The sequence below is a fragment of the Acyrthosiphon pisum genome, chromosome A1, assembly GCF_005508785.2.
Source record: "Acyrthosiphon pisum isolate AL4f chromosome A1, pea_aphid_22Mar2018_4r6ur, whole genome shotgun sequence".
In the NCBI taxonomy this organism is placed as follows: Eukaryota; Metazoa; Arthropoda; class Insecta; order Hemiptera; family Aphididae; genus Acyrthosiphon; species Acyrthosiphon pisum.
In genome coordinates this window covers 7,552,122-7,579,778 of record NC_042494.1, presented here as the reverse complement: position 1 = coordinate 7,579,778, position 27,657 = coordinate 7,552,122, and the positions used below count along the sequence as shown (strand labels likewise).

General features: G+C 30.0%; 1 protein-coding gene across 5 annotated transcripts in view; it reads left to right on the top strand.

The window, feature by feature from the left end:
- Window positions 1–27,657, top strand: part of LOC100159441 (facilitated trehalose transporter Tret1) — a 58,038-nt gene that overhangs the window by 9,045 nt on the left and 21,336 nt on the right. For 2 of the 5 annotated variants that reach the window (XM_016808397.2, XM_008189792.3), the window contains exons 2-3: window positions 14,347–14,478; window positions 22,164–22,706. In XM_016808397.2, the coding sequence (XP_016663886.1) occupies window positions 14,419–14,478; window positions 22,164–22,706 (603 nt within the window). In that variant the 5' untranslated portion in view covers window positions 14,347–14,418. Of the gene's footprint in view, window positions 1–599; window positions 870–13,594; window positions 14,220–14,346; window positions 14,479–14,593; window positions 15,837–22,163; window positions 22,707–27,657 lie in introns of those variants that run through there. The other 3 variants (XM_008189790.3, XM_003247820.4, XM_001950955.5) reach the window with 3 other exon arrangements.

Here is a 27,657-nt window from a genome sequence, read left to right as displayed (position 1 = left end):
TGTGTATTTTAATTTATCAATTATTACCATAAACGATTGCAACTCGACGAACGGATTTGTGAAGTACCTAGTTAAACTGATCGCACATATTGACTATCCGATCCGTCGCTATTTCGTCGTAAGTATACCTATACACTCTACGATAAAAGTAAACGCCGAAATTGCGTCATTGCGCGGGTCAAGTTTTCGGTTTCGCAAAGCTCGAAAGTTTTGATTTCGTCCCGTATCGCATTATTTTTTTCTCGCGTTTCCCCGTCGTGGACCTAAACCGCGGACGGCTTTAAACCCATACACCTTTAACCACATAACAATATTATTATAATATAACATTCAGGTACTCGAAAATGGTATAATGTCGTCGTTCGATGGTGTAATAGTAATAATAATAATAATAATAATAATAATAGTGTCTCGAGAGGCGTCCCGCGATAGTGCTCATCACCTGCTGCAGCGGCGCTTTGTGGCGAGGCGAAGGCGTGGTGTACGTGTGCGTATTATACGCGTTTACGAGTGTGTGTGTGTGTGTGTGTGTGTGTGAGTGTGTATATTACTCACTGTGCGAACCGCGCGCGCGATTGTCATTGTCGAGGCTGATGGACGGACAAACCGGTGGCAGTTTATACCGGGCTTTCGACGAAACCGGTTAATCCGACGGATTCGCGTGCAAGTCTCCCGCGACACTTTTTTTGAACTTGCCGCTCGTACACATCGCTTGCCGCTCGTACACATCGCTTGCCGCTCGTACACATCGCTTGCCGCTCGTACGCGTCTTACATTATCCACCCGCTGCAGCAGCAGCAACTCCACCGCCGTCCCCTATATATTACCGCGGTTCCGTCCGCATCAATCCCCGCGGCACGTCGTATACGGTAAGCCTATATGTTATTTGATTATAATTTCTACGGATTCCAATCCAATGGTTACTGTGGTTATAGGGCTCGGATTATTTGCAATATTATTCACTTATTATTTTGTAGATGGGGCCGTGCTCCAATACGTGATGTATTATATATTAAAAAAAAAATGATATTACTATTCGTGCGATTTTTTTAAAAAATTTTCTTAAACTGTTATTAAAATGTATTAATTGGAAAATATTGATGAAATTACAGACCATTAAATATTTAGCAGATCTCGTGTTGAACCAAACAATTGTTGGTATCTACCTAATCCTAATTCTATACCTTGCATTTATAAATTGTTTTTGTTATATTATATCAATCTTTTGTGTACCCTCGTGATATTGGCTTCTCTTGGATTTTATATTTAACTGTTATTAAAATCAACGTTATATAATATATATTATAATAACACACCATATACATAAAAACCGACGTGTGAAACAAAACTTGCTTAAAACGGTTCATTAAATTATTGATATTACAATATTTTCTAGCGTTGACTGTCGCGATAAATTAATTATTATAAACATATAGAAATGGTGTTCTAAGAACTTTCAAAGATAACACGTATTAGTTTATACATTTTTAAGTACCTATTAACTGCCTAAACCCATAGGTAGGTTTTTGTATTGCCCGTATTTTTGGGATTTGTAGAATAGCTATAGATACTACCTAAATGATATGTAGGTAGTGTTAATTTTCAAATAATAAAGCTGAATATATAAACACACTTTACGCTGATAACCTTTGTTGTTGAAGCGATTTGAAAAATAATAAAAGAAACCTGAATAATATAAAATGTATTATTTTGATTGAGACGTACAATTTATTCTATTATAATATGATATATAATTTTTATTTTTCTATCTATATTATAAAAGCTTGAATAAAATTAATGATTTCCAATTTCAAATATGGATGGGGTCATTTAACTTTAGTTCTGAATCAACCCGATGAAACAAGATGAATAACATTTTACGATATGTTTTTTAAAAACTTAGGTAAATAATCATTTCTATAAAATTAAATGTTATAATAAAAATGAAAATAAAAATAAATGTTAAGGTATATACAAAGATATTTTACCAGCATGGATATATCGGATTATAATTTTGACAATTTATTTTACATTATCAAGTACCTATTAGATGTATTACGCTGTATAAGGCGAAGTTTGTATAGCATACAGCTGGCTCAAGAAAATTCTGCCGATCAAATGGTTTAATTTTTTCAAGTCATTACTATAGTCAGTCTTAACATAAATTTAATTGACTGTATATAAGTTTACCTATGCTATAACACATTGCTGCATTTATGACGTATAGAATTTTATATAGGTATATTTACACACGCAAATATAGATTCTCGTTATATTCACATGAACGCACCTGTTTATATATATATTATGTGTGTGTGTGTGTGTGTGTGTGTGTGTGTGTGTGTGTGTGTGTGTGTGTGTGTGCAGTATTGGCCATTGGCGGAAGAAATTATATACATTTGTTTTCATATTATGTGAGGAATATTAAACCATATTGGCTCGTATAGGTATGACCTTTAGATGTTTATTGTTATTATTTCCATATTCAACCAATTTAAACGTTTTAATAATATGGCCAAGAAAAAACCTATTCCAATTTCCAGACATTGATGTCTTTGATTTTACTGTTTTTTAGTACCTATCCTGAAAACGCAAAATTTAAAGCTTTAAAGTTGTACAATTTATTGTTATAGCTGCAATATGTTGCATAGTGCGAAGGTTCTTGAAAATCCATTATATATCTACCCACGTCACAATATAATATACCTGAATATATAAGGTCATCCACATTATTATACAAATGTCAATATATCGTATACATAAATATCGTTCATATAACAGAAAATAAAATTTGTATTAAATAATAAAAAAAAAATTTCTAGTCTAAACAGATATTGAAAATTTGATAATAAAATTCAGATAACTAGGTAAAAAGTAAATGACATCGTACATACATTATAATACCTACCTACCTACCTACCTATTAAATGGGTAAATGAGCAATGGGCGTATAAATAAATGATGACTTCTAAGGTTTTTGTTGAAACGTTTCCAAAGTGCGTTTACATGTTATATATTAAGCGCAATTGTCTTTTTTTTAAATTGGAAAATATCTAACTTCCCACATAAGTACTAAAATATGGTTTTCGTCGATAAAAATACGAAATTAATTTCATATAGTTAGGTGCGGATAAACTTATGCGTATTATGGATAATATATTCACATAATTGTATTTAAACATATATACGTGATTTTAGTAAATTATTGATGAATAATTATAAATTAATGTATAGGTTATCCACTATTTACATAGTATATTAGGTATATTCGTTTGACAATCCATCACACCATATTTTATAAGCTTGACTAATTTTTATTTTACGAAACAAATTCATATTAATTTTTTTATTTATGCCCATTTTAAAGTTATATCTATATTGTTATGTTCTGCAAGTCAAATATTAAATATGCAAACTATCTAAACAGTTAAATGGCTCCTAAAAAGTTCATTACCATGCAATAATATAATAGTGTCCATAAAATCTATAAAATGTACATTTTTTACCATCGGGTTGGTTCAATATCAAGTTGTAAAAAAAACTATTTTTAAGTATGGTGTAATAGTGTCCATACATTTTGACTTATATTTAATGTAATATTATACTTTATTGTGTTTTTTGAATAAAATATGTAGAGCGAATTAAAAGAATATCATTTTAGAACATTAAAAAAAACAAATTACAATTATTTAAGATATTAGCTATTTATTATACAATTAATATTCCCCATACAATTATTAATTATCGTATAACGAATGGGACTGCTGTATGGGTACATTTTTATGATAATAAATAATAAATAATAGTTATTATAATATTCAGTCACATGTTTGTGCCCACAGAAGACCAAAAATCAAAAATCAAAAATTTTTTACTCAAAGGTACATTTATATATTTAATCAAGAAAATGTTGGATTAATATTTTTAATAGGTAACGTTTAATAAAAAAAAAAAATTGAAATATTCATATGCATAGCCTGCTAGTCTTATATAATAATCAATTACTAATATAAAATATATAGGTTCATATTATAATATATAATATAGGTGATAGGTTTTTAGAATATAGACTAAATGTGTAAAAAAAATGTAATACAATATTGCCTCTGTATCATTATCGCTTAACAATATTTAGCTTTATTATATTATATAGTGATATTTTAACCTCCATAATATTTATACAGAGTGATTCTTTTAACAGTAAACACTCATTAATAAAAGCATCAGAATTTTTGATGATTTTTTTTTACATCATTTGAAGTCATAACAAACCAATTTTTACTTTTTTTATTATTAGATTTTTTTAAGTTTTTACTTTTTTTAATCACAGCAAGCATTTTAGATTCTGAGCTGTGCAATAAATGTATTAGTATTACAATTACGTATTAAGCATTTTAAGCAGTAAAAATGTTTGAATCATCATATTTTAAAGTGGATTCTAGTAGAAAATTGTATTTGTTTTTTATGGATTTATGTTGAGAACATATTTATTTATCAAGTCAATTTTCTTGAAAATGTAATATAAGGCTACGATTTTTATTTATTGGAATACTAAAAAAAAAGATGCCTAAATAATTTAAGTTTTATCATTTTAAGTAGGTAATTCAGTAATAATGTATTTATATTAAATTACATTTTACAGTTGTTATTATTTATCTTTAAACATTTCAAAATGTGTTTTCCTTATAACAAAAGTATTTTATTAATTCCCAAATGACACATTCTTTCAAATTGAATAATAGTTGTTTTAAAATTGAAAATATTCTATTTTTAATTTTGATTTTAGTTGCTTTAATTCCGTTGTATATGGTATCGTATTTATAGAAAATATTTAGCAAAGGATATGAAAATATTTTTTTTAGATTTTATTTACATTTTATATGCTGCCAAGATTTTTTATTGAAATAGTTTACAATTTAAATAATATTATTATTATTGGTGAATTTAATAGTACAACCTGGGCCCCGCTGAGTTTATCTCAACCCATACCTTCCTAGTGACTTAATTCAATTCTGCGAAATATTTCACTACAATATTAAGTAGGTAATTACTAATTAAGTATCACAAAAAAAAAAGAATAATGTTGAACTAGAGAAAATAATAATAATCATAATAACAATAATAAACCACCTATTATACAGTTATAAATTATAATACTTGCATAATTTATATTTCGAAAAAAATAATCGAAACATTATAGTTGTTGACGTGTGTACCTTAATATAGTTAATCATAATATTATATGCAACTGTGAATTAAACATAACTTTTTATATTGTAGCTTACTCTTTTGCTGTTAAACGTTAGTTATAAATTAGTATAATAAATAGTGAGTATACTATGATTAATATGGTTTGTTTTTTTCATTTTTTTTTTTTTTTTTTAGAAAGGAATGATTTATTTAATAAATGATTACATATTAACTATACTTATATCATTTAAACTCAACATTAAATTGAAATAATTTTGGTTAGTTGGTTTTTCATTATAAAAATGTAAACTATATTTTATTTTATTCTAAAAATATTAGTGCAGACTTATCCATTTTGCTTAGAATATAATATACCTAATTGTATTGATTGTAAGTAGGTATACAAAATATTATTTAAAAATAATATTTAGTTAATCCATTAGAAATAAATAATAACATTTTTTAAAAATAAATTCATTGTTAAAATATCTTCATAATAAAGTGTTAAACAATGTTTTACATACTTTAAAAAAATATGATGTATTTAATACATACAATATAAGCATGGTAAATTTGTGTATACAGGTAATATTAATTTATAAACCTCGATTTCCTACTAAGTGGGTAGTTTTAAATTTTTAAGAAACATAATAAATTACCGTGACATTTATTTTTAACTTAACAATAGTTTAAAGAATATATTGTCCATTTTTATGTTGAATAGGACACATTTTTATTATAAAAAAATAACATTTATCTATTTTACATTATGAGAGAATACGCCTGTAATCCAATTTTTAGTTAAAGATAATCCACCAGCTACCTAGTGGAATGTTCTTAAATGGATATTATAATAAAAGAAACTTAAAATCGTTAACGAATATACATGGCTCATAGGGATAGGACTACATTATATTATTTGTCTTTAAGTGTACAACTCTATAATAATAACTAATATAATAAGTAGTTATATAAATTATATACTAACATGAACTACATAAAAAAAAAGAAACAAGATGTTCTTATATTTTTTATAAATTTAAATTTATTATTTTTGCGTGATAATTCTATAATAATATTGTGCTGATCAAAATAAGCTGATTACTTTTATATTTATATTTTTTCTCTCTATAAGTGCATTTTTTTTTAAATTAAATTTAAGATAGATTATATTTTATATAAACAATTTAAAGACATTGGTAGGTAAATTAAAATTCAATTTAAAATTTAAGAATAATACACTAGATTAGAATTTTTTTATGGGGTTTTTATTTAGGGTTTTGACTAGTATCCATTAATTATTAATGTATTATTATAAGTATAACTATTCTCATATATATTGTAATATGAAAATAATAATAACAACGGTATTAATTAGATATCTTAAGGTTTATAATTGTTGAACACTTTAACAGAAAGTTATACCTAGCTTTATCATTTTACAATTTGTTACTTTATTGATTATTATAATTTATGGCATGCGTACTTAACTTAAAATAATTAATCATTTTTTTTCCATCGCAGGTCCATACATTATTAGTAAATTAAACTTATACCTACATAATAATATTATGGTAAAAACGACAAAGGTTTTGGACAAAGGTACAACAAAGGTATTATACTTGACAACCTTTTATATCCAAATTTCAAATGAAACTATAATATTTTTAATTACTATAATTCACATTATTGTATTTTAATATTTTATCAATATTTTTACGTTATCATTTCTATAAATTCTATTTTGTTTATATACGTATATATTTGTAACCACAACTAAATGATTAGATAAATAATATACAATAACAAAAAATAAGTAGGCACACACTACAATCCATCATTTGCTGAACTCGTGAAAATTTAGTTTAGAAAATTAATTGGACATTGATTTGTATTTATTTGATAACAAGATAATATTACCTCATACATCAATGCTTTTAACAGGTAGGTACTACGTTTTACTTTTGTAAATTGAGTATTGGCTACTAATGTGTATGATTGGATTGAAACAATTTGTCTTAATAATATTAAAATAAAAATTGTTCTTTAATCAAAATGTTACATCAGGAAGGATTTGTGAAATAAATAAATAAGTAAATACTATAATAAACGATAGCTCAGTGTTACTATTTAAATTATAATATTATATCAGAACATTCAATGTGACAGCTATCAACTATTTATCATATATTATTCAACTTAAAGACAAATGGGCGATTGTAAATTCCATCGATCCTTTTTTTGTATATAATTTCCACCGGTACGATTTTTGTGCCTGTGAAAAATATGTAAGTGCCTCTTGTACCTATTCATTTTTGACTTGTAAATTAAACGTTAACTCCGACGATTTAATTTTTTTACCTACTTAATTTTTACATTTTTAAGTTAAAACTAATAATTTGATTATAATCACACACATTTTTTTCCAAATTTAAAGCGACAATCAATCACACAACTCATTCATTGTCATAATATTTGAGGCAGGTAAAATCATGTAAAATAAATATATAATTTACCTTGTATAATTGTATAATATTATATTAATAAGATTGAAAATAGTATAAAGATTAAGGTCAAATTATAGTTATTAACAAGTGAACACTTTATATTATATCCTATTTCAATTTTAAATTAATTAACTGCCGGTGTTAAATCGTAATAGATAATTTATTATTATTATTTAAATGTATTATTTATAATTTGGTAATATATTTATCATTTTTATACATATAAATTATATATAATTTTTGATAGTATAAATTAAGCTGTCTGTCGATTGAGGCCCAAAAACAGGGTGTTAATTTAATTTTTCAATGAATATAAACTAATTTAGTGCAAGATGTCCTAATTGATCAATTAGTATGATCGTGGGAAATTAAGCCGGCAATGTATTCTTATTAAAATATTTAATTAGCGTATATAAATAAATACATTCGATAACACTTACCTACTAAAAAAGTTTTTATATGACGTGCCTACATTCGACATTTATCCTAGAAAAAATAGTCATTAGATTATGGTGATTATAATCAAAATACAAATTAAATTATACTAATATAGTAATATCACCCAAGATAAACCAACTACTTATGGTAACTATGTACTTATATGAGTATAATGTATATTGTATATACAGAGTACAGACACAAACAAATATAATATATATAAACAGTTCAAAAAGAAGTTTTTATAATAAAATTATTATAATCGACATACTAACAAACAAAAAAAAGTTAACCGAAAAGTTTTATATTTTTTATAAGCGTTCGTAGTTTAAATTTTTTCTGCACCTACATTGGATATTCTTCCATCGAAAGATTTTCTTATTTTATTGTACTTCAAAAATGAACAACAGTATTAGCATTTTCACCAAATGTTTATTTTATAATTATCTATATTGTATGATAACATTTTCAAAATATTTTGACTCTTTTGACTTTTGAATTATTTATAAACATTTGGAGTTTTAAATGTTTTTAGTTATTTTTTCTATAAATATAGATAAAAATATGAAAATTGAATATAATAATTTTCAGCATATTATGGCTTCACATAAACTGTTAAAATAGCGGTTCAAAAACATTAAAGATACTCATACACAATTTTTTTGTAAACATTTCAAGTTTAAATTTTACAAAATTCATCAAAATCGTGAAAATTTGCAAATCATTTTATAATTAAAAATGTATACAATTTTCAATTTTATGGCTAAGGATTGAATATTTAAAATAAGGTTTCTCATAAGTAGTTCATACTGTACCAAAAAATATATAAACACAGTTATTTTTTATACACATAGGCACAATGATTTTATATCAATGAATTCAAATTTAACACATCCATTACAGTGACCCACACGACACAATATAATGTTCAGGAGAGTGATGTATACCCACTTACCCACCTTTTTAAAAAAAAAATTCTTTACAGTTCGTGTATCGTCGTACAGCAGCTGATGTTTCCTTTTTTCGACACATGTGAGCAGTATAGGCTATACAACTACGCAGTTAATTCTAAACTATTCAATGGATTCCATCTGGAAGGACGAAAACGAGTAGGAAGTTAGGTGTATGGTTCCCCGAATTCCCGTACTCCAAAACACACCCTTATTTAACAAAACCTACGCCCAAAAAAAAATATTAACAAAACATCCGTTAGTCTATTTAATATATATATATATATCTACAATATAAGATAACTGAATAACTTAATTCTCGGAGGAGATGTTCGTGTATTTAGTATAATATATACAGTTATCCCATTATACGCATTTAAAATGTTGATAAATTTTAGATTCTGAGCGGAGCGATGACTGTATTGGTTTTACAATGATGTGTGTTTTTTTAAACATTTTTACTTTTTTATTTGTGTCTGTTATCACCTTTTAGGGCAGTAAAAATTCTTAGATTTTCTTCAACAGCATCTTTTCTGATAGGAAAGTGAATCTAGTTGGTACATTGAGGGGGTCAAAAGTAAAAAACTTTCAGTAATTTTCAAAAACGCCGGAAAAACAAATACAAATTAATGAAAAACGGGAATACATACAATTTTCAATGAATGTTTATATTGGTATTTTCTTTACACAATAAAATATTTTGAGTTGTTTTGAGCTATTTACGGACATTTTTAGTTTCTAATTCTTTTAGTTTTTTTTTTTATAAATGTCAATAAAATTTTATTTCGAGTCAAGAAGCTTGAAAATTTTATAAAGACTTCTAATATATTTTTACAATGGCAGTTGAAAAATATTAAAATACATAGACACAGTTCTTTTTTATAAGCATTTCAATTTCGAATTTTTACAAAATATGTAACAACCCTGTAAATGTTCAAATTATTTTGAGTTAGAAATTCATAAAAATGTTATGTTTTAATCTAAGATTTGAAAATGTTATACAAGACTCCTCATAAGTTTATCTATCTTTATATAAAAAAATGCCTAGCGGAAAGTCAAATTACATTTTAATGAGCGTTTAATCTTCATATTTTTATAACATTGGATTGTAATTCAAAGACGAATAACTGTAGATATTTGAAATTTACACCATATGTTTATTTTATCAATTCCTTTACTTTATAACATTTTAAAAATATTTTGACGTTTTGTGATGTTTCCGGAAATTTGCGATTTTCAATTTTTTTAGTTTTTTTTTTGTTCAATATAAATATAATATAAAATATCTTCGGCTGATCTAACCGTCTCCGCTCAGAATTGTTTTTCGTATGCAATGATATTATACAATTTGATTATAATTGTATTATATAATTCAAATTTAATACCATCCATTAGAGTGTTACACTTGTAACCGACTGTACAGCAGAGTGACATTCACTTACCCGCTTTTTTAATCATGAAGTTATTAAAAACTTAGCGATGATTTTGTGTTCTGTTCTATAATTTGAGTATTATTTACTCGTCCTTGATACCATGACTCAAGTCATGATTAAATAGGTGTTAAAACCCAAAATATACGATTTTTACTTTAAGCCATACCAAAAAAAATCTGTTATTTTTTATAACATGTTACTCGTAAAAAATGTATTTTTAAACTTATATCCAACCAGATTGTCAGTGATCGTGTTTATATTTTCTTTTTTTGGATTGTGGTCTTTATTAATTCATGTAACATACACGATAATATACTGTATGCGTCGTTAGAATTTCCTTACTCCTCCCTATGTAACAACTAAGGTTTCAATAAAGTGGTTTTTGATAGTTTTCAGAAAATTCCAAAAATGACCTCTGTATATCTTACCATTGTATATTCGTACCTCTGTAAATTTCTAATATATTTACAAATACGTCTCTACTCTCTTCACATGCATTTTAGAGAATTCTAGCTTATATAGATGGGTATATCCAAAATAGTGATCAGACACACATAACAAAGAAAAGAAAAACGCATCTACCAATAGAATCCGCTCAGAATTGAACAAAATACAAAGGTTATTATATAGATAATGGATATAATATAGTAAAAAATAAATGTACAAAATGAATTGTATAGTTATTATTTTACCATTACTATAAAATCAGATACAATGTTAATGACTCGCCGCTCAGTATTTAAAAAAGTTAATTAAAATTCCTTACATTTATAAATAGCTTACAACAGTTAACAAATTCAATTCAATCTATGCAAATACAAAGGTGTAAATAATAACGCATGCATTGTTTTTATATAGCCGTATTTTTTTACTTCGTAAAAATTATTCTTATATTTTTCAAGGCACCAGTGAAAATAAAAACTTAAAAATTCATTTATGCACAAAGTTTTTTTAAAAATTTTCTAGAGCATATGATTTATTGTTCTATATATACAATAGTATACATCAACTGTAATAATATAAACTCTAATAAACCAAACGGTGATTATCGTCGTTTATTACAAGCAGTATCATCATCTTCAAATTAATATACAGTAGGTGGTGGAATTAAAACGATCACCTAAGGATTTCTACGTATATTATACGTAATAATGCGCTCGGAAACCATTTCTTCACAACACCGTGATGAATCACCTGTATAGAGTTCATTAATCCAGTAATTACTACGTCTGTACCCGTTTTAAATTCAACGTAGGTATAATGAGCGAATGGAGCAGCAGCAGATTTTACTTATTAATAATATTTCTGATGGTCGTCAGTGGGGTTTCCTTACGATTTTGTTTAACGTCTGTTAAAAAAATGACAATTATTTTCGAAAAGACCTAACCTTTCCAATTGATATATAAAATCTATATAAAATCAGTAATGCAGGGCCACATAAGCTCATTCACCCTAAACACCTACAGGACTACCCAGAGCCCTTTCAGTCCTTTGCGACAATTAATTATATGCTTATTAGCATATTAATATTGTGTTATGTTTTACACAAAAAATAATTGTGCCTATACATTAAAATATACCCAAATTATGTAAATAACAATTTAATTTAAGTTGAATAGTTGTACAATTTCTAAAATATCGACAATACATTAACTAAAAATATAAACAAGTGATGTTATTTATTTTAATTTTTTTTAACGATAATGATTTTTTTTAAATTTTGTATGTGGGTATTTTGGCCAACTTCGCACTGCATAAAGGTACTGAACGACTTTTTAATTTGAAAATCCTTTTCAGAATTGAATAACGTATGACTGCAGTCATAAATTATTATGCATTGTACAATGGCTGCTACTGCTGCAAGCCTAAGTTCATAATATAATATGAACACCTTACGCTGCTAACTTATAGGCACGTAATTGTAGGAATGTACCTACCCAGATTTTTTTATGGGTGTACAACACCTCAGGGCTCAGACGAAATCTATTTCGGAATTTAACTTAGGCGGTTCGAAAATATAAATTATTTACCATTTTGTACCTACAGTCCAATAAAGTGATTACGGTATACAATAAGTCCATAAACCATTAGTATTGTTTTAATAGGACGCGGGTTCGATATCATAATGATGGTGTCGTCATTGGCGCCATGTCTTGGCGTTTCGTGAAACGTCGTACACGATACTCAGCAAACGGTACGCCGCCGTAGTCCACTGTAGATAGTAGATACATAATGATGTAAAATAATAATAATAATAATAATAATCGTAATGACGATAAACAATAATTGCCGAGGGAAAATCCACGGTCCAAAACCGTGGAGCAGGCTTATGACGAAATATTCGCATAACAGTTTCTTTTTTTTCTCTACGTGCCGATTTCACGGCAACATTATAATTATACGGAGTTCGTGGCTCATGGGCCGACATCAATTTCCCACCGCCTACCAATTCCACCCCTCCAATCACGATCACTACCTCAATCTAGCATTTATTTATTTATTAGTTTCCCTCGGAAATACCATACCAACCCAGTACTTAAGCACTGGTTTACGTCCGAAACTGGTCCCGCGGGATAGGGCATGGAGGTCGGTAGTGGGCGATGGAGAGGGTGGCGTGGGGGTGAAGATTTGTTCTACGGGAAAGTCCGAGGACCGCTGGGTACGGTGCGTCACCGCCGTCGTGAATCGAGATGAATGGAAAAGATTTCGTTCCGCGATGACGACAATAATACGATTCTCCGATTACGTTATTATACCTGTCGTCGACGTATACTACGGTACTATCATCGTCGCTGTGATAGTGATAACCCAGCGTTTCCCGTCTCCTCGACCCCACCCCCCACCCCTCGACCTCCCACCATCGCTTTCGAGCGTTTGATGGACCCCCACCCCGTTCGCCCCCACCCGACAAGCTTCTGCGGCAACCGGTTTGACTAATAATATATATATATATATATATATACATTTCATATATTATATTCTACGCGGCGGCATGCCCATACTCTGGTGGTACCTTTACGCTGCCGTACACCCCCTACTCTTCCGCGGAGAACGCGTATTTTCCTCTCAGTCACGCACCGCACACCGCACCGTCTGCAATAGTATTACATACTCTATACTACTATATTATAATAGCGACCGCATTTTTTCACATATATACCAGGGATACCTGCATTATAGTAATATTATATATTTAAATTTAGTTTACCTACGAAGTACAGCAGTGCAATTTTTTTTTCGTACACATAAATACGTTCGCTTGTGGATCATTCGCTGTATTACGTACGCATCACGCTCGCGCCGAGTAGCGTCATACGCTTTTTATTATAATATAATACAATTTAGGTACACGTCATACGACCAAATATATACATGGGTATAACCGAACTCTTAACGCTTATATATGTTGCATTTCGGGAGTGCGGCCTGTACGTATAAATAATATAAAGCTCAGGTTTCGGCGACTTGTATAGATCACATCGCATTTGGAGTGCACCGCGATCGATCCACGCGCACTGGAGCCTTTTTTTCGATGGGATTTCGCAATCCGTACGTGTCGATATTGTCGGTTGATTACAAGTTGCGCGCCAAATTGATGCCACTGAGGTCCTAGTATATATTTAATATATACATTTTAGCTGCATTTTGATTCACGAGTGTCGAGTGAAAACCAAAATTCATAAACACCGCCGTTGATTCGAGTACTTACATAATATTATTTTACAGTATATTTTATTATACGAACACATATAGTACACATGTACTACTTGCATATAATATATATCTTTTTCTATAATGTAATAAATGTGTGACTGTGTGTTTTTACAGACCGTGTCGAGTCATTGCGATTGAATATTATACGCATACAATATAAACGAAGACATAGACAACATTGCAAAAATGGCTTGGATCAGACGCGGTCGCGGAGACAAAGCGATGCAGCAGATGACGTTCACGATTGTAAGTTTTTAAATCAAGACACAGTTCTATCATTATTATTATTATTATTATTATTATTATTATTATCATCATCATTACGATCTTAAACACATACAATTAACCGACGTTTTATACGAGCTTCGCGCACTACAATCGCACAACCGTGTGTGTGGCTTTCAATTCGGTTTCTTAACCACTACGTAATTGTACCCGTCGTCGCTGCTAATTGATCGTACTAGAGCTGCAGCAGGACCCGACAGATACAACGTGCGTGGAGGACAGTGTGACGTCGTATTGCCAACCTAAATCGACACTACCTATATGATACGATAATAATGATGGTGTTGTATTATTATATTCTTTACCTGGATCTCGTGATTTATTAATATAATATGCCGTCGTATTGTATGTGTTTAACGCGACCATCTGACATACTAATAAGGTGGTCTCCACATAGCGATGCCTAAATCATGGCATATAATGCGCAATCGAGGCGAACCGCGAACTGTCAGCGGAAATTCTGTTTCCGTCGTCGTGTTGATTTTGCCGGTCGACTTTCCGCGCGGAGACAACTGTTGCTACTATCGTACGAAATAATAAATTTTAATGCGAATTAGTGCAATAATTGCAATACGAAGATAGTGAATAACGTTGGCGGTAACACGCGGTCAATCGTATTGGTGTAGGTACATGTTATAACTTAAAATATATATATTACGTTCATTTTATTATCTTGGCGAAAATCGACAGACGCGTGAAAGACCTCTACAATTGGTGCGCGCACATATGTATAATAATAATAATAATAATATGTATATCGTGTGTGTGTATAAACGTTAAAAATGTCTCTAATCAGTACGTTAATTACCGGCCTCTATAAGATGCTAATGGACAATTTTTATGTCAGTCGAAACCTTTTATATATTCGTCGCAGACGTGTGCGTGTTGTGTCCGGTCCGATCGGTTTTTATACTATAATATACAAACGCTTTATTACATACGACCGAGACACACGGAATATTATAATTATTAAATTATCTTTACTTCCTATATACTATATTTTATATTCGTTCGATTATCTAGTTTTTTTTTTTTTATATAAAAACATAAACTCGATATTATTATTATATATATTATACACGTTTGATATCGTTCGATTGGTCATGAAACCATCATGCAAGCCACCGTCACGTTGTTAGAAAGTCAAAATACGTTTTTTCCTTCTGTCGTTTTTTCTGCACTCAGACTGCAGTCGAACTTACGCGAGTGTCCAGCCATATTATTATTTCCTTGCGCCGTAATATCTACCTATATAATATACCCTGAACAGACCACCGCAGCCACCGAAATCATAAAAATGGAAGTCGTGACACGCGGGGGTAAATAAAAACCATATATTATTATTAGTATTATTATTTATTATTATACAATATCCTTTATTTCTTATAATTTGCTATATTTTTTAAATCTTTAAATACGTTTGTAATAGAAAATGAATAATGATATTTTTGGGGGAATGGGTTAATATGCGCTTAACGTTAAAAAAGTTTTGTCCAACCTATTATTATTATTTAAGTTTGCATTATCGTGAAGCGCCAGTGCTACCGTACCGCTCTTAAATTTTAATAGACATTTCAGTGATAATTTGTTGTGTTGGACTTTACTTGAGACTTTTTGCTACGGCCTACGACGCTTATCTGCGATCATTTCCGGTCTACACGAATATATTAAATCAAAAGTGAAGGCGGGACAAATAATTCAGGGAACCTTTTCATTTAAATGAAATATTCTTAAATTTAAATGTTTAACTTATTCGTTATTTGCTTAATCTTGAATGTTTCTTTTAAATATTTTGTTTCATAATAACAATTTAAATTTATCAATTATAAATAATATTACTATTCTGGCAATAATATACAGTGCACTTAATAGCAATAGGTATACCAATATTGGTTTATATGCATAATGTATAACCATAAATAATACCATTTTTTTTTAGTTTATACAATTAATCTATGATAGACATTTATTTTAATTGACTTATACTATCAATTTCATAAGCTATATATTTTATTAATCGTGATAAAGATATCAGGTATGTGCTATTAATAAAACTTTAAGTTATAATAAGACATTATAATTAATTGACTTGATAATATCAATAGATAATTGATTTTTTTAATTATAATTTATACTACATTTTTAAAGCAAAAAATATATAATTATAACTTCATGACAAAGTCTAAAATTGGTTAGGTTATAACCCACGGGTTAGGTACTTAGTGTGAATGAATATAACCATATAATACACTGGCATAAAGTAAGCACTAAGCACTATGCCAATGTGCATGTATTTTTTTCTATTTGTGCAATGTGCATGCATTATAATCACAAAATAAATAATTACAGTACCTATATTGTTGTTTTAGAATATAATTACACAACTACATTTGCCATATACCATTTTTTGTGTTTATCGAATCTATTTATCTGAGGTATATAGTATATATCTTCTTTTCTACATAATACGCAGATAATTTAATTATACGCTACACACATTTCCAGAAAATAACTTTTATTGTTATTTTGTTCTGAGTTTTTAAAAATTAAGTGTCACAGAGAAATAAAACGAGAAATATATAATAATATATAGGTGCTATATATAATATTATAATATATTCTAAGTTCAACGTCGATTTTCCTTGTTTGTATAATATACGCCCATAAATTTCCTTGCTATTAGCAAATCCATTTGTATTGTATACTCGTTAAAACATAATATGTCATCATTAACATGTTTCTATACTCAATTCTGTACATAACCGGGCGAAAATAAATAATATGAAATCAGCAGGTTTTGAAGGTTATACACACATTTTTGAAGCTAAATTAAAAACTGATTGCGTTTTATTGCAATTTACCGAAATTTATTTATTCGAGATGATTACTATACGGTATACTGTAATGATTTCATTTGAATTCGATATTATGTTCAATACGTCATGCTTGACAATGTGTATTGTGTAATAATATTATGTACCTAATCGTTTTATGCTAAGTTTAGTGATCGGAATAGCATAATAATTTTCTTTACATAATATTAACTATTATATACTGTTAAAACTGAAATCTATCTGTAACAATAAGCATGTATAAAATGCTCACACATACATAGGTGATAGGTATACCAACTTATGATTTGTATTAGTTGTAACACGACGTGAGCGAAATTCCATACATGGCATTTAAAATATATATTTTTATGAAAAAATACATTGTAATACACAGACATTGTATTTGTATGGAAAAAAAGTTTTTTCATCAGTGCTTATTCTAGTAATGAATTATCATAATTCATGTTTTTTGTGACGTGAAGTTCCAGGCTAATCTTTTTTTTTATTGGAACCGAGTTACAATTTTCACTATATTTACATATAAGTACCTAACATTTTTTTTAGCGATTTTTATCCGTACACGGGGTTAATATATTTACACATTTGGGCATGTGATTATCATTCATCTATCTATGTTCCTATATATACATGCATATTATATTGTATACATGTATATTCATTTATTATTCCGACCCTATATAAAAAATTGTATTCAGTGGAAGTTATTATATTATAATAAAATCATAACCGGGGTTATTGGGGACCCGATAACAGCTTTCTATGCAAGACGTTATCATCGTAGACTGAGAAAATGTACGATAAAATAATCCGACCTCTAACCGTGTAAAATTTCGATCCCGCGCACATACAGAATACTGTATGTCTGTGTATACTGTTTGTATACACTATGGTTTCAAGAGCGAAACCACACAAGAACAATATTACTTTGAAGCATTTGCGAGTTTAAAATGTTTACATTGAACTAGCGTGGGTTTTTTTTTTTTCAAATTCAAAATTCGCACCGTTCGTTCGTAGTTTTTCAATATTTTGTTAAATATTCTGATAATTTTTGGAAATCGTTCGTTTCACGAAAACTGAAACACTCCGACACTTAGTGCAATCCCTCTGTATAAACGACGCTCGTACAGAAATAATAATAATATTGTTTATCTAGAACACATGAATGCATGTAAATGTGTAGATTGACATTATCACGACAAATTTGTTAAGACAATTCATTTTTATGAAATCCTGTGTGTTTCACGGAAATGACAAAGACACTCTTTTCCGCGAATCTTGTGTAACAATATCGTATAAATTCATATTATATTTTTTACCCAAAACCACACGTGTGCGTGTTACCGGCTATTATACATATAATATAATATATATTCTGGTTTTAACTTTTAAGTACGGTGCGGTATAAAACAGTGCTGCGTCTCAATATCGTTTTGCATTTTTTTTTTCCAATTTTTATTTATACGCGTGCCGTTGTCCTTGTCAGCATCTGTCAAACGCTCCGCAATGGATTTTATGTATGCGCTTTAATATAAATCACGCTATCGGTCGGATAATGACGTTTTTTCATAATATATGGTACATAATCTATATCCGGATGTTTCTAGCACGTAAGGCTTATTAAATTTTGAGTTAATTCGCTCGTGGGTTTATTGTAATTTTTATTTTTTTATTGAAATAATAATGTATGTGCACGTTTTCTTTTTGCGAAGGACGATTTGTTATGTATATCAAATATTTTTCAAAAAAAAAAATGAGCGTAGGTAGGTATACGATTAAAAAATACATTCCTGGCTTCTGCTGTACATTTTTAAAGGAAGGTAAACGCAATTGACGATTCAAATGTTTTGAACTTTTTTTTAACTAGCATGCCAAGTTAATTTCCATTTACGACTTATGATGCACTTTTTCTTTCAAAAATATTTTTGTTTTATAATGTTTAAGAAGCACTATTAAGTATTCAACATTTTATTTGGCAGCAATAATTTATATTAAATATACCTTAAAAAAACAGTTGAAAATTACAGCTGTGGAATATTTGTGCACAAAGTTCATGAACTGAATTAATAATGATATTTTAATACATTGTATAAAATAAAAAGTGACAATTATACCTAAGTATTTTTATTATTTGCAAGTTATTATGTTTAAGTTTTTAATATTTAGGTACTAAATTTCTATTATCTTGAGTAAATATACAATTTGGCACTTTAGACATTGTTTACATGCATGAATATGAGTATAATATTGTGTGACTTAGGTCATTGTTTAAATAATTTATCTAAAAATAAGGATATATATAATATGTATTCATATGTATTGTTTTTAATTGTTTATGTTGAAAACCTTATCGTTTATTGATTATTCAAATAATATATAGGTAAACATGCAAACATAAAATTTAAAATTGGCACATTTTTTTCTTCATAATTTATGCAAACATTTTCATTTTCAATCATACAAATTATACCGAATGTTATTCTTGTTATGCTTTCGTGACATTTTTTTAAAATAAGAAACCGACAACCGATAGTTTATTGTTTAAAAGTTGTAAGTCATATACAATATGCATATATAGTATAGTGATCTTAGGTAAGTAGTTGTAATACACTTAGCATTTATTGAGTGTAAGCTTTCTGGTAAGAAGAGTAAAAATCTTTTATAAACATTTTGGATTTTAAAACTTACTATAAGTTGCTACTTTGATTAATTAGCAAACACAGTCATTTTTTGACTCTTAAAACCATTAGTTCAATTAATATTGATATAATTTTATTTGGATCATCATATTATACCAATATTACTATAAATTTAATAGTACCTATATAATATAATATGTAATTGAATTTTATTGAAGTCAAACGTTATTCTCAGGGTTTGTACTATAATATGTTGATAACCTTTATGCAAAATTATAAAATTGATCGTATTATTTCTAAATACTTTGGCCGACACAATAATATGTATAGTAATACCTATAAAACAAAGTTTATTCATAGTTTATACCACGTCCACTCTTCGCTTCATCCCATATCCTGATGTCACTCTCTTTAACCCCTACAACACAAACAGTTAATTATCTATTGGTTAATATGAGATCGCAGACTAACTCTGGCACATCATATACGATTCAATTTAAATTAATTTGCTTGAATAGTAAATGTTGTATATTAAAAACAATATAACGCTTAGTAAAAATTAAATATTGTAACCTAAAATCAAAATTACTGATTTACGAAGCTCTACTCAAGGATAATATTTGAACTATGGGCTCCAACTTTAGGGTAATAACAAAATAATAAATCCTAATGAAATTCAAACTTTTCAGATCATAGCCTAATGGACCTCCATACGTTTCCAATGACACTCTCCTTACTGATCTTAACTTAAATCCATGCACGAAGAACAAAAACATTTTATAAAAGATTTCACAACAAGTTAGCCTGGCACTGAGTGGCACTCTATACAGCATTCTATACCCCTAATCAGAAATCTCTCTATGCTAACATCTCTAGGAAACCTCACAATTGGAAAACAAATAAAGTATTAACCATTAAATTTTAAAAATAAAATATTATACATTTCAATCTGTCTGATGTGCATGAAACAGTTTATTGGGTAGTATAAAATTGCAATAAATATAATCAAGAATTATGTGATGTTTTTTTTAACCTATTTAATACTGGATCTTAAATTTGCACAGATTTTAATATACGGGTATAATAATATGTATATAATTATTAATTTCTGTAATTATTATAATTATTTCGAGACACGCGTGTTATTGCCTGAGAGTATTTGTCTGCGTATTTTTAAATTACTCTGCAAATTTATTAAGACGTATTTTATATGAGTAAACAGTTTATTTAAAATTTCCATACACATTGTATAATATCAATATATGTATATTATTATCATCTCGTGATAAAGTATTTAAATTTTATATAGTTGATTGCGGCCGCGGCGGTTCGCAACCCGTTTTGGAACAAACGAACAATGTACCTACCTCGTGTCTGCCTTTGCAGGTGTGCGACTACATTATAATTTATAACACATATTTTGGCGACACGAATATTGCAAAATATCCTCCCGAGTCGGCTCGACCGCGCGTCTCCCGCTTCGATGGTCCGGTGGAAGGGAAATCGCGGAGTGGTGGCGATAAAAATCTCCAAATACACTGGCGAAACTCCATACAATACACACGTTAGGTATATCGAACACAAGTTCTTGGGCAGATACGATATCGCACTTATTAATATATTGTTCCGAGCACTCGATTATACCGTATTATTGTGACCGATAAGATCATCGAAAACACGCGCGAATCCCCGTCACACGTCGTTTCATACGTATCGTTGCGGCATGCGTAGGTATACGTATATGGGCTGATTAACAATGCCACCGTCTTATCGACAGCTTCTACAGGGTGATTATTTTATCCAACGACACACTATGCGCGTAATCGCGGCGTTCGGGAAATGTTAGATTATACTGCTGCAGCAGGGTTCCTATGTGAGGTCGGGCAACCTATAACACCTACGCAAGCTTGACCGTGTACTGTAAATTTGTATGATATATTATAGTCTAACCTAATAGGCAGAGGTTTACCTAAACCTAACACCTGTAACCAGTTTTTCCTAACGCCGAAAAGGGATCACACTGTATTGTAATGTGGCGTATTGTATAATACACATTATTATTATATAGCTCGTTCGTGACATGAATTTTTTTTCGCACTCACCGAGACTTGTTACAATCGCGGCGCCACTAATAATATCGCGTTTGTCTGTCTAGGACATGCCCATCAGCGAGGACCAGGTGGCCGAGCTGTACGGTGAAGGCGCCCGGATCCACAGCGTACACCACAGGTCCAAGCCAGAGCAGTCTGTGTTCGCGTCCACAATGTCGTCCAACGCCTCGGTGGACACGACGGTGGGCTCGACTGCGGCGCTCATACATAGCCATGCGGCCAAAGTCAAGAAGAAGAAGTACGCTTTCCTCAGGCAGGGCAACAGCGGTGGCGCCCAACAGTCAGCCTCGGCATCGGGCAACAACGGCTATTTAACAGGCCGCCACTGCCGGGACGCCGCCATACACAGCCAAAAGGAGCTGAACATCCGGTTGGCCACGCCCACGGTGCCAAACTTTATCGATCAGATACTCAAGAAAAAACAGGCCACCGAACAGGTGTCCGCAAAGCGTTTGAGCAGCGACGACGACGACGACGACGACGACGACTGTGATGACGACCGGGACGACGATGAAGACGACGTGTTCTTGCAGGACCTCAAGTCCGCCGCCAAAATCCGGACGCCGCAGAACACATATGTCCCACAGGTAACGTCGTTTTTAGACTTTTTTTAAAGATAGAATTTTATTTTTATTTCTACCTGTACACGATATTAAGTTGGGGATGGGTGTTTACGTTACTAAAATTACATTTAAATACTGGTATAATATATTTAGAGATATTATGGTTTTATCAGATTGATATTAGTATGATGACTAGTAGAAGAACTACCCGTATAGACAAAACTGATGTTAAGTTCCATAACTTTCATTAACTATGTATTGTAGTGCCAGTTTTCAAACTCGTACGTAGTTAGTAGTTAGTACCAAAGACTTTTACCTGATTTTTGCCCAAAGGCAATTCGTCCGTTTATATTTAGGTAATAAGCACAGTAACACGCAAGTATTAAAAATATAATAAGTGTATTTAAATATCCGTGTACGTAACTCATAACTACTACAACGTAATATATAATTACATAACTGTAACTTGTGACTGAGTCACTATTTATGCCCAAAGATTCAAGTAACTATTGTTATAATTCGTGGTATCTGATCACGTTACTTAAAACGTCGGTACTTCGTTGGTTGGCCAAGCCTATGTAGTGTGTTTGAGGAGAAGAAATATATTAAATACATTTCAGTCCAATTTTGGGATGTTTGATTTTTCCAATTTCTTTCGCATCCCCTACTCCGGTTGGGTTATTCTGTTTTGCGTTTCACCCTGACCCAAATAAACGATAGAACGCCAGTCCTAATGGATATAAGACGGGGAGCGACCTCGTTTCGACTACATCAATTAATATTCTAATATCTGATGTATAATCAATATACGCGCAGTTTTCGTGTGAATCGCGTCTGTCAGCGACTTATATTAATATCAATCGCACTCGGCTGTCTATTTCACTGAGTCTCGTTGTCCGGTCCACTTACCCACGTCATGGCCCAACACTTTAACAGGACCATGTCTTTGAGGGCCTGGCCCTCCATGTACGGCGATTATGAGTTTAACGACGACGACGACGATGACGATGAGGGCAAACACACGAAAGCCAATTGCGAACAGGTAAAATGATAATAATAATAATGGTTGGAAAAAAAATTATACAAGTCGGATGCCACGATAGGAGGTTATTTGCGCAATATCCCACGACACACATATTGTATAGTAATTATTATCCGCTATACACGCCGGTCATGGTTCGTTATAATGTTATGAGTTACTCGTCGCGTTCATGGTCGGTCTCACGAGGTCGATGTATCAATATATTCGTCTATATGAGGATCTGAAGTACGAAGGGATTTGGCCGCTAGGAAGAGAACTACAGAACTATGTATTCTTTTATAGATCGGTACGCAGGGATTTTTTCCTTCAAATTCTCACGCCTCACAACCTTTGGAAACTGTTTTATGCCAAACATTTATTTAACGGATGTTCCGAAAGAAAAATAAATACTAGGACTAAAATATCCGATCATTAATCTTATCGAACGCATAATTAAATAATTTAAGTTTATAATATTTTGTCCTTAAGACGTTAACCTCAATTTTTTTCTTAAACATAAATTATTGACAAATATTGTTAACTATTTTTTACATACAAATTTACCAGATTATTGACGAGGAGGTAAAAAAAGTTATAGAATAAATATTCGTAGATCTTTAGTTCTGTTTAATGAACGGTTTTAGATTGTATGTTTATCTAATTAGTCTTACTCACGAAACGGTTTTTTAACAAGGCGTAGTTTTATAAATAGAACATATTTTACAATGATGCTGTGTTATTCAATAATTATTGTGTAATTTATTTTAAAAATAAGCTCTACCTACAACCTATAGTGAATTCAGTACACGCCCTTCGTGTTTGAAGTTTTTTCTTCGATTATTATCTCTTTCAATGTATATTATATTATACTAGTATATAATAATATATATTATATGCGTGACTGTAATTGTTGGTAATTAATAAAAATCGCTAAATTAAAATATTAGTTCAACCATAGTCTTTATAGTGGACAAAATTTTTTATCTTAGAAAAAAAGACTGCTCATTAAAATATATTACTTTTTATCATGCATTGTCTTTGTCCTTTGAGAAAAAACTAACAATTCGATTACAATTTGGCAATATCCATTGTATATTATAGGTAATAGGCTTAATTTTTTTATTGCAGGTTAATATGATTTTGTTGTAGTATGATATTAATTGTGAGATTTATTCCCAACGTATTAGTATTTTTCAATATTATGATTTCAGTTATGAATTTCACAATAAAATTAAATAGTGTGATTATATTTCCGTTGTTTCGCCATACATCGAAAACGATAATCGAAGCTTCAATGTGGTTTTTTCATAACATATAATTGGTAATATTACCATTGATAAAATATGTTAATAATAATATATATTTATCTCACCCATCCTGTGGATATAATATTATAATTTCTAACATTTACCATACTTGTACAATACAAACTACGTTCGTCGCAATTGAAATTTCGTTGTATCTGATATTATATACAATAATATTATATTAGTAGGTTTTAGACGCAAAATGATATCTCATATTCCCTTGAATTTCTCGAGGTACGCAACATAGCTGTACATAGTCAACCGTTTGTTTGCCTACCTTCCGGGCGCGAAGATTCACCGCTCACACGCCGCGCATATTGAGACGGCCATTGATGCGGGAAGGATTGTGACCTTGGAATACACTTGCTGTAAATTAATCGATCATAAACATTGCGCGTCTATTACAGGAATTATTGGAAAACTCGTCAATGTGTACACACGCTGCGAGAGGTATTGTAATAAATTATTATAATACAGTCGCACGATGGGAATGCAAATTTGCGCGGGAGGCAAGGTTTGGGTGATCTACGGTATACGTGATGTGAAAACTTAGAAATATAAATTAAAAAACAGCTCTAGTGGTTTATTAACAAAAAATAAAAAAAAAAGAAAAGATAATGTCATTCACGTAAGCACGCACACATATTATAAAGAAATTTGAGCCAAAGGTCGTCCGGCAGACGACATCAATTGGTCGGACTATCAATACGCGAGTGAACATGCTAAACATATATACACAATGTCGCATATTTCAGTCGAAGCCGGCAGTAGTTGTAGAGGGTTCAACCTTGATCTTGTAATTGACCCTTTGTCGGTAGGTAATTCAAAAAATAAGACAATTTTTTCTTTTTCCGTTCACCAAAGTAAATAATATGTTTTTCTCAAATAATAATATAATCTACACTAATTGAAAGATATGACATAATATGTGCGCTGCTTTTATAATTGATCAATGTTTTTCAAAAACACCATAGATAAAATATGTAACTCGTGCAATGAAATTGTTTTGTTCCTATGCCGTTGGAAAACAATAAACAAAAACAGCAATTAAGGTTCTGGCAAAAATTAATTAAAAGATTAAATTTTTTTATTATTTCTGTAGTCTTGTTTTTTTTAAAAAATCTTATAGAAGTACATGGATGCCTATAATAATATGTCTCCGTAATTATAAACTAAAATCAGGGGTCACCAACACCAATACTTTTGGACCACCACATTAAGCTTTTAAGAAGTTTTTGTCGTTTTATACAATTCAATTTACATAACTAATCAAAGAAGGTAGAGGAAAAGTCAAAAATTCAAATTATAACATATAAAAACCTTATATGTAAACAATAGATTTCCTGTCAGTGGGCCAAATAAATTCATGACATTTGTTGACCCCTGTTTTAATATCAAATATGTATTGTGTCTCGCTTACTGAAACTGATATTATGTTGATGAATAACAACTATATCGATATCTTTTAGAATTTCCATTGGTTTGATACCTTGATATCATATCCAATACACCAAAATAATAGATTACATTATTTTTTACTCTAATTATCTAACTTTTTGTTGTTGAATAAGTAACAGTTTTCAGTGATTTTATTATTATGTGCGATAATGATACACGACTGAATGATAACATGATATTCAATATCATTGTAGAAATAATTTTTTTAGGTTTTATATTGATCATGGTTTAAACTACGTGACAGTACGAAACATATTTATGTATATTGTTATTCTCATGACGTATTTAGTGAATTTTAGTAAAGGAAACACAAAACTAAGTGCAATAATATCGTAAACAATTGTTCAACATTTAATCGTTTAAGTATTTTTGTATTATATAACTAACGGACCCATATTTTTTTGATTTATTACTATGGTCATTCATAACTCACCTATAGACACCTCCCTGACATAAATTTCAAATCATACGTATAATGTTTAATATTTACCCTTTACTGCGCGTTTCGCGAATCACGATTGGGTCGATATTCATTTAGTTTATTCCAATGAATGGTTTCTATATTATATTATAATATAAATATTCAATTAATATTATATATTCAAATCATTCACGTTTGTCCGAAATAAATATGCGGTGGGGACATTTCAAAAATGCGTTTGTGAATTCGTATTATAATTATATCATATACCTATTAACTAGTACAACGATTTTGAATGGGTATTTCGGTTTGCAAATTAGGGATACCGACGGTCGTGTGCTAATTTAAAATCGTATAATATATTTATTGTGTACAATATAATAGTGATCGACAATCGCGTCTACATGCCTCGATAAAACGTAATATTATTTTATTTTTTTGTTAATAATATTACTATTTTACTTGTTGTGATAAAGACTAGCACGATGTCCCTTTGATATCGTAATGATATTTAAACGCAAACGCGTAATATAGCAATGTATTTACGAATGTGTTGATACCGTTTACGCATGATATAATATTATATTACGTATTCAGCAATTTCGCTCCCCGGTGTTAATTTTTTTTGCACTCCCTCCTAAAAAAACGTAAATATTTGACAACAACAATTAATTTGATATATTATGTTGATACATCAAAAGGGAATAACAAATTTAACAAAGAATAATAAACTCTATTGTTGATTACATTTTAATAAGCAATATAGCT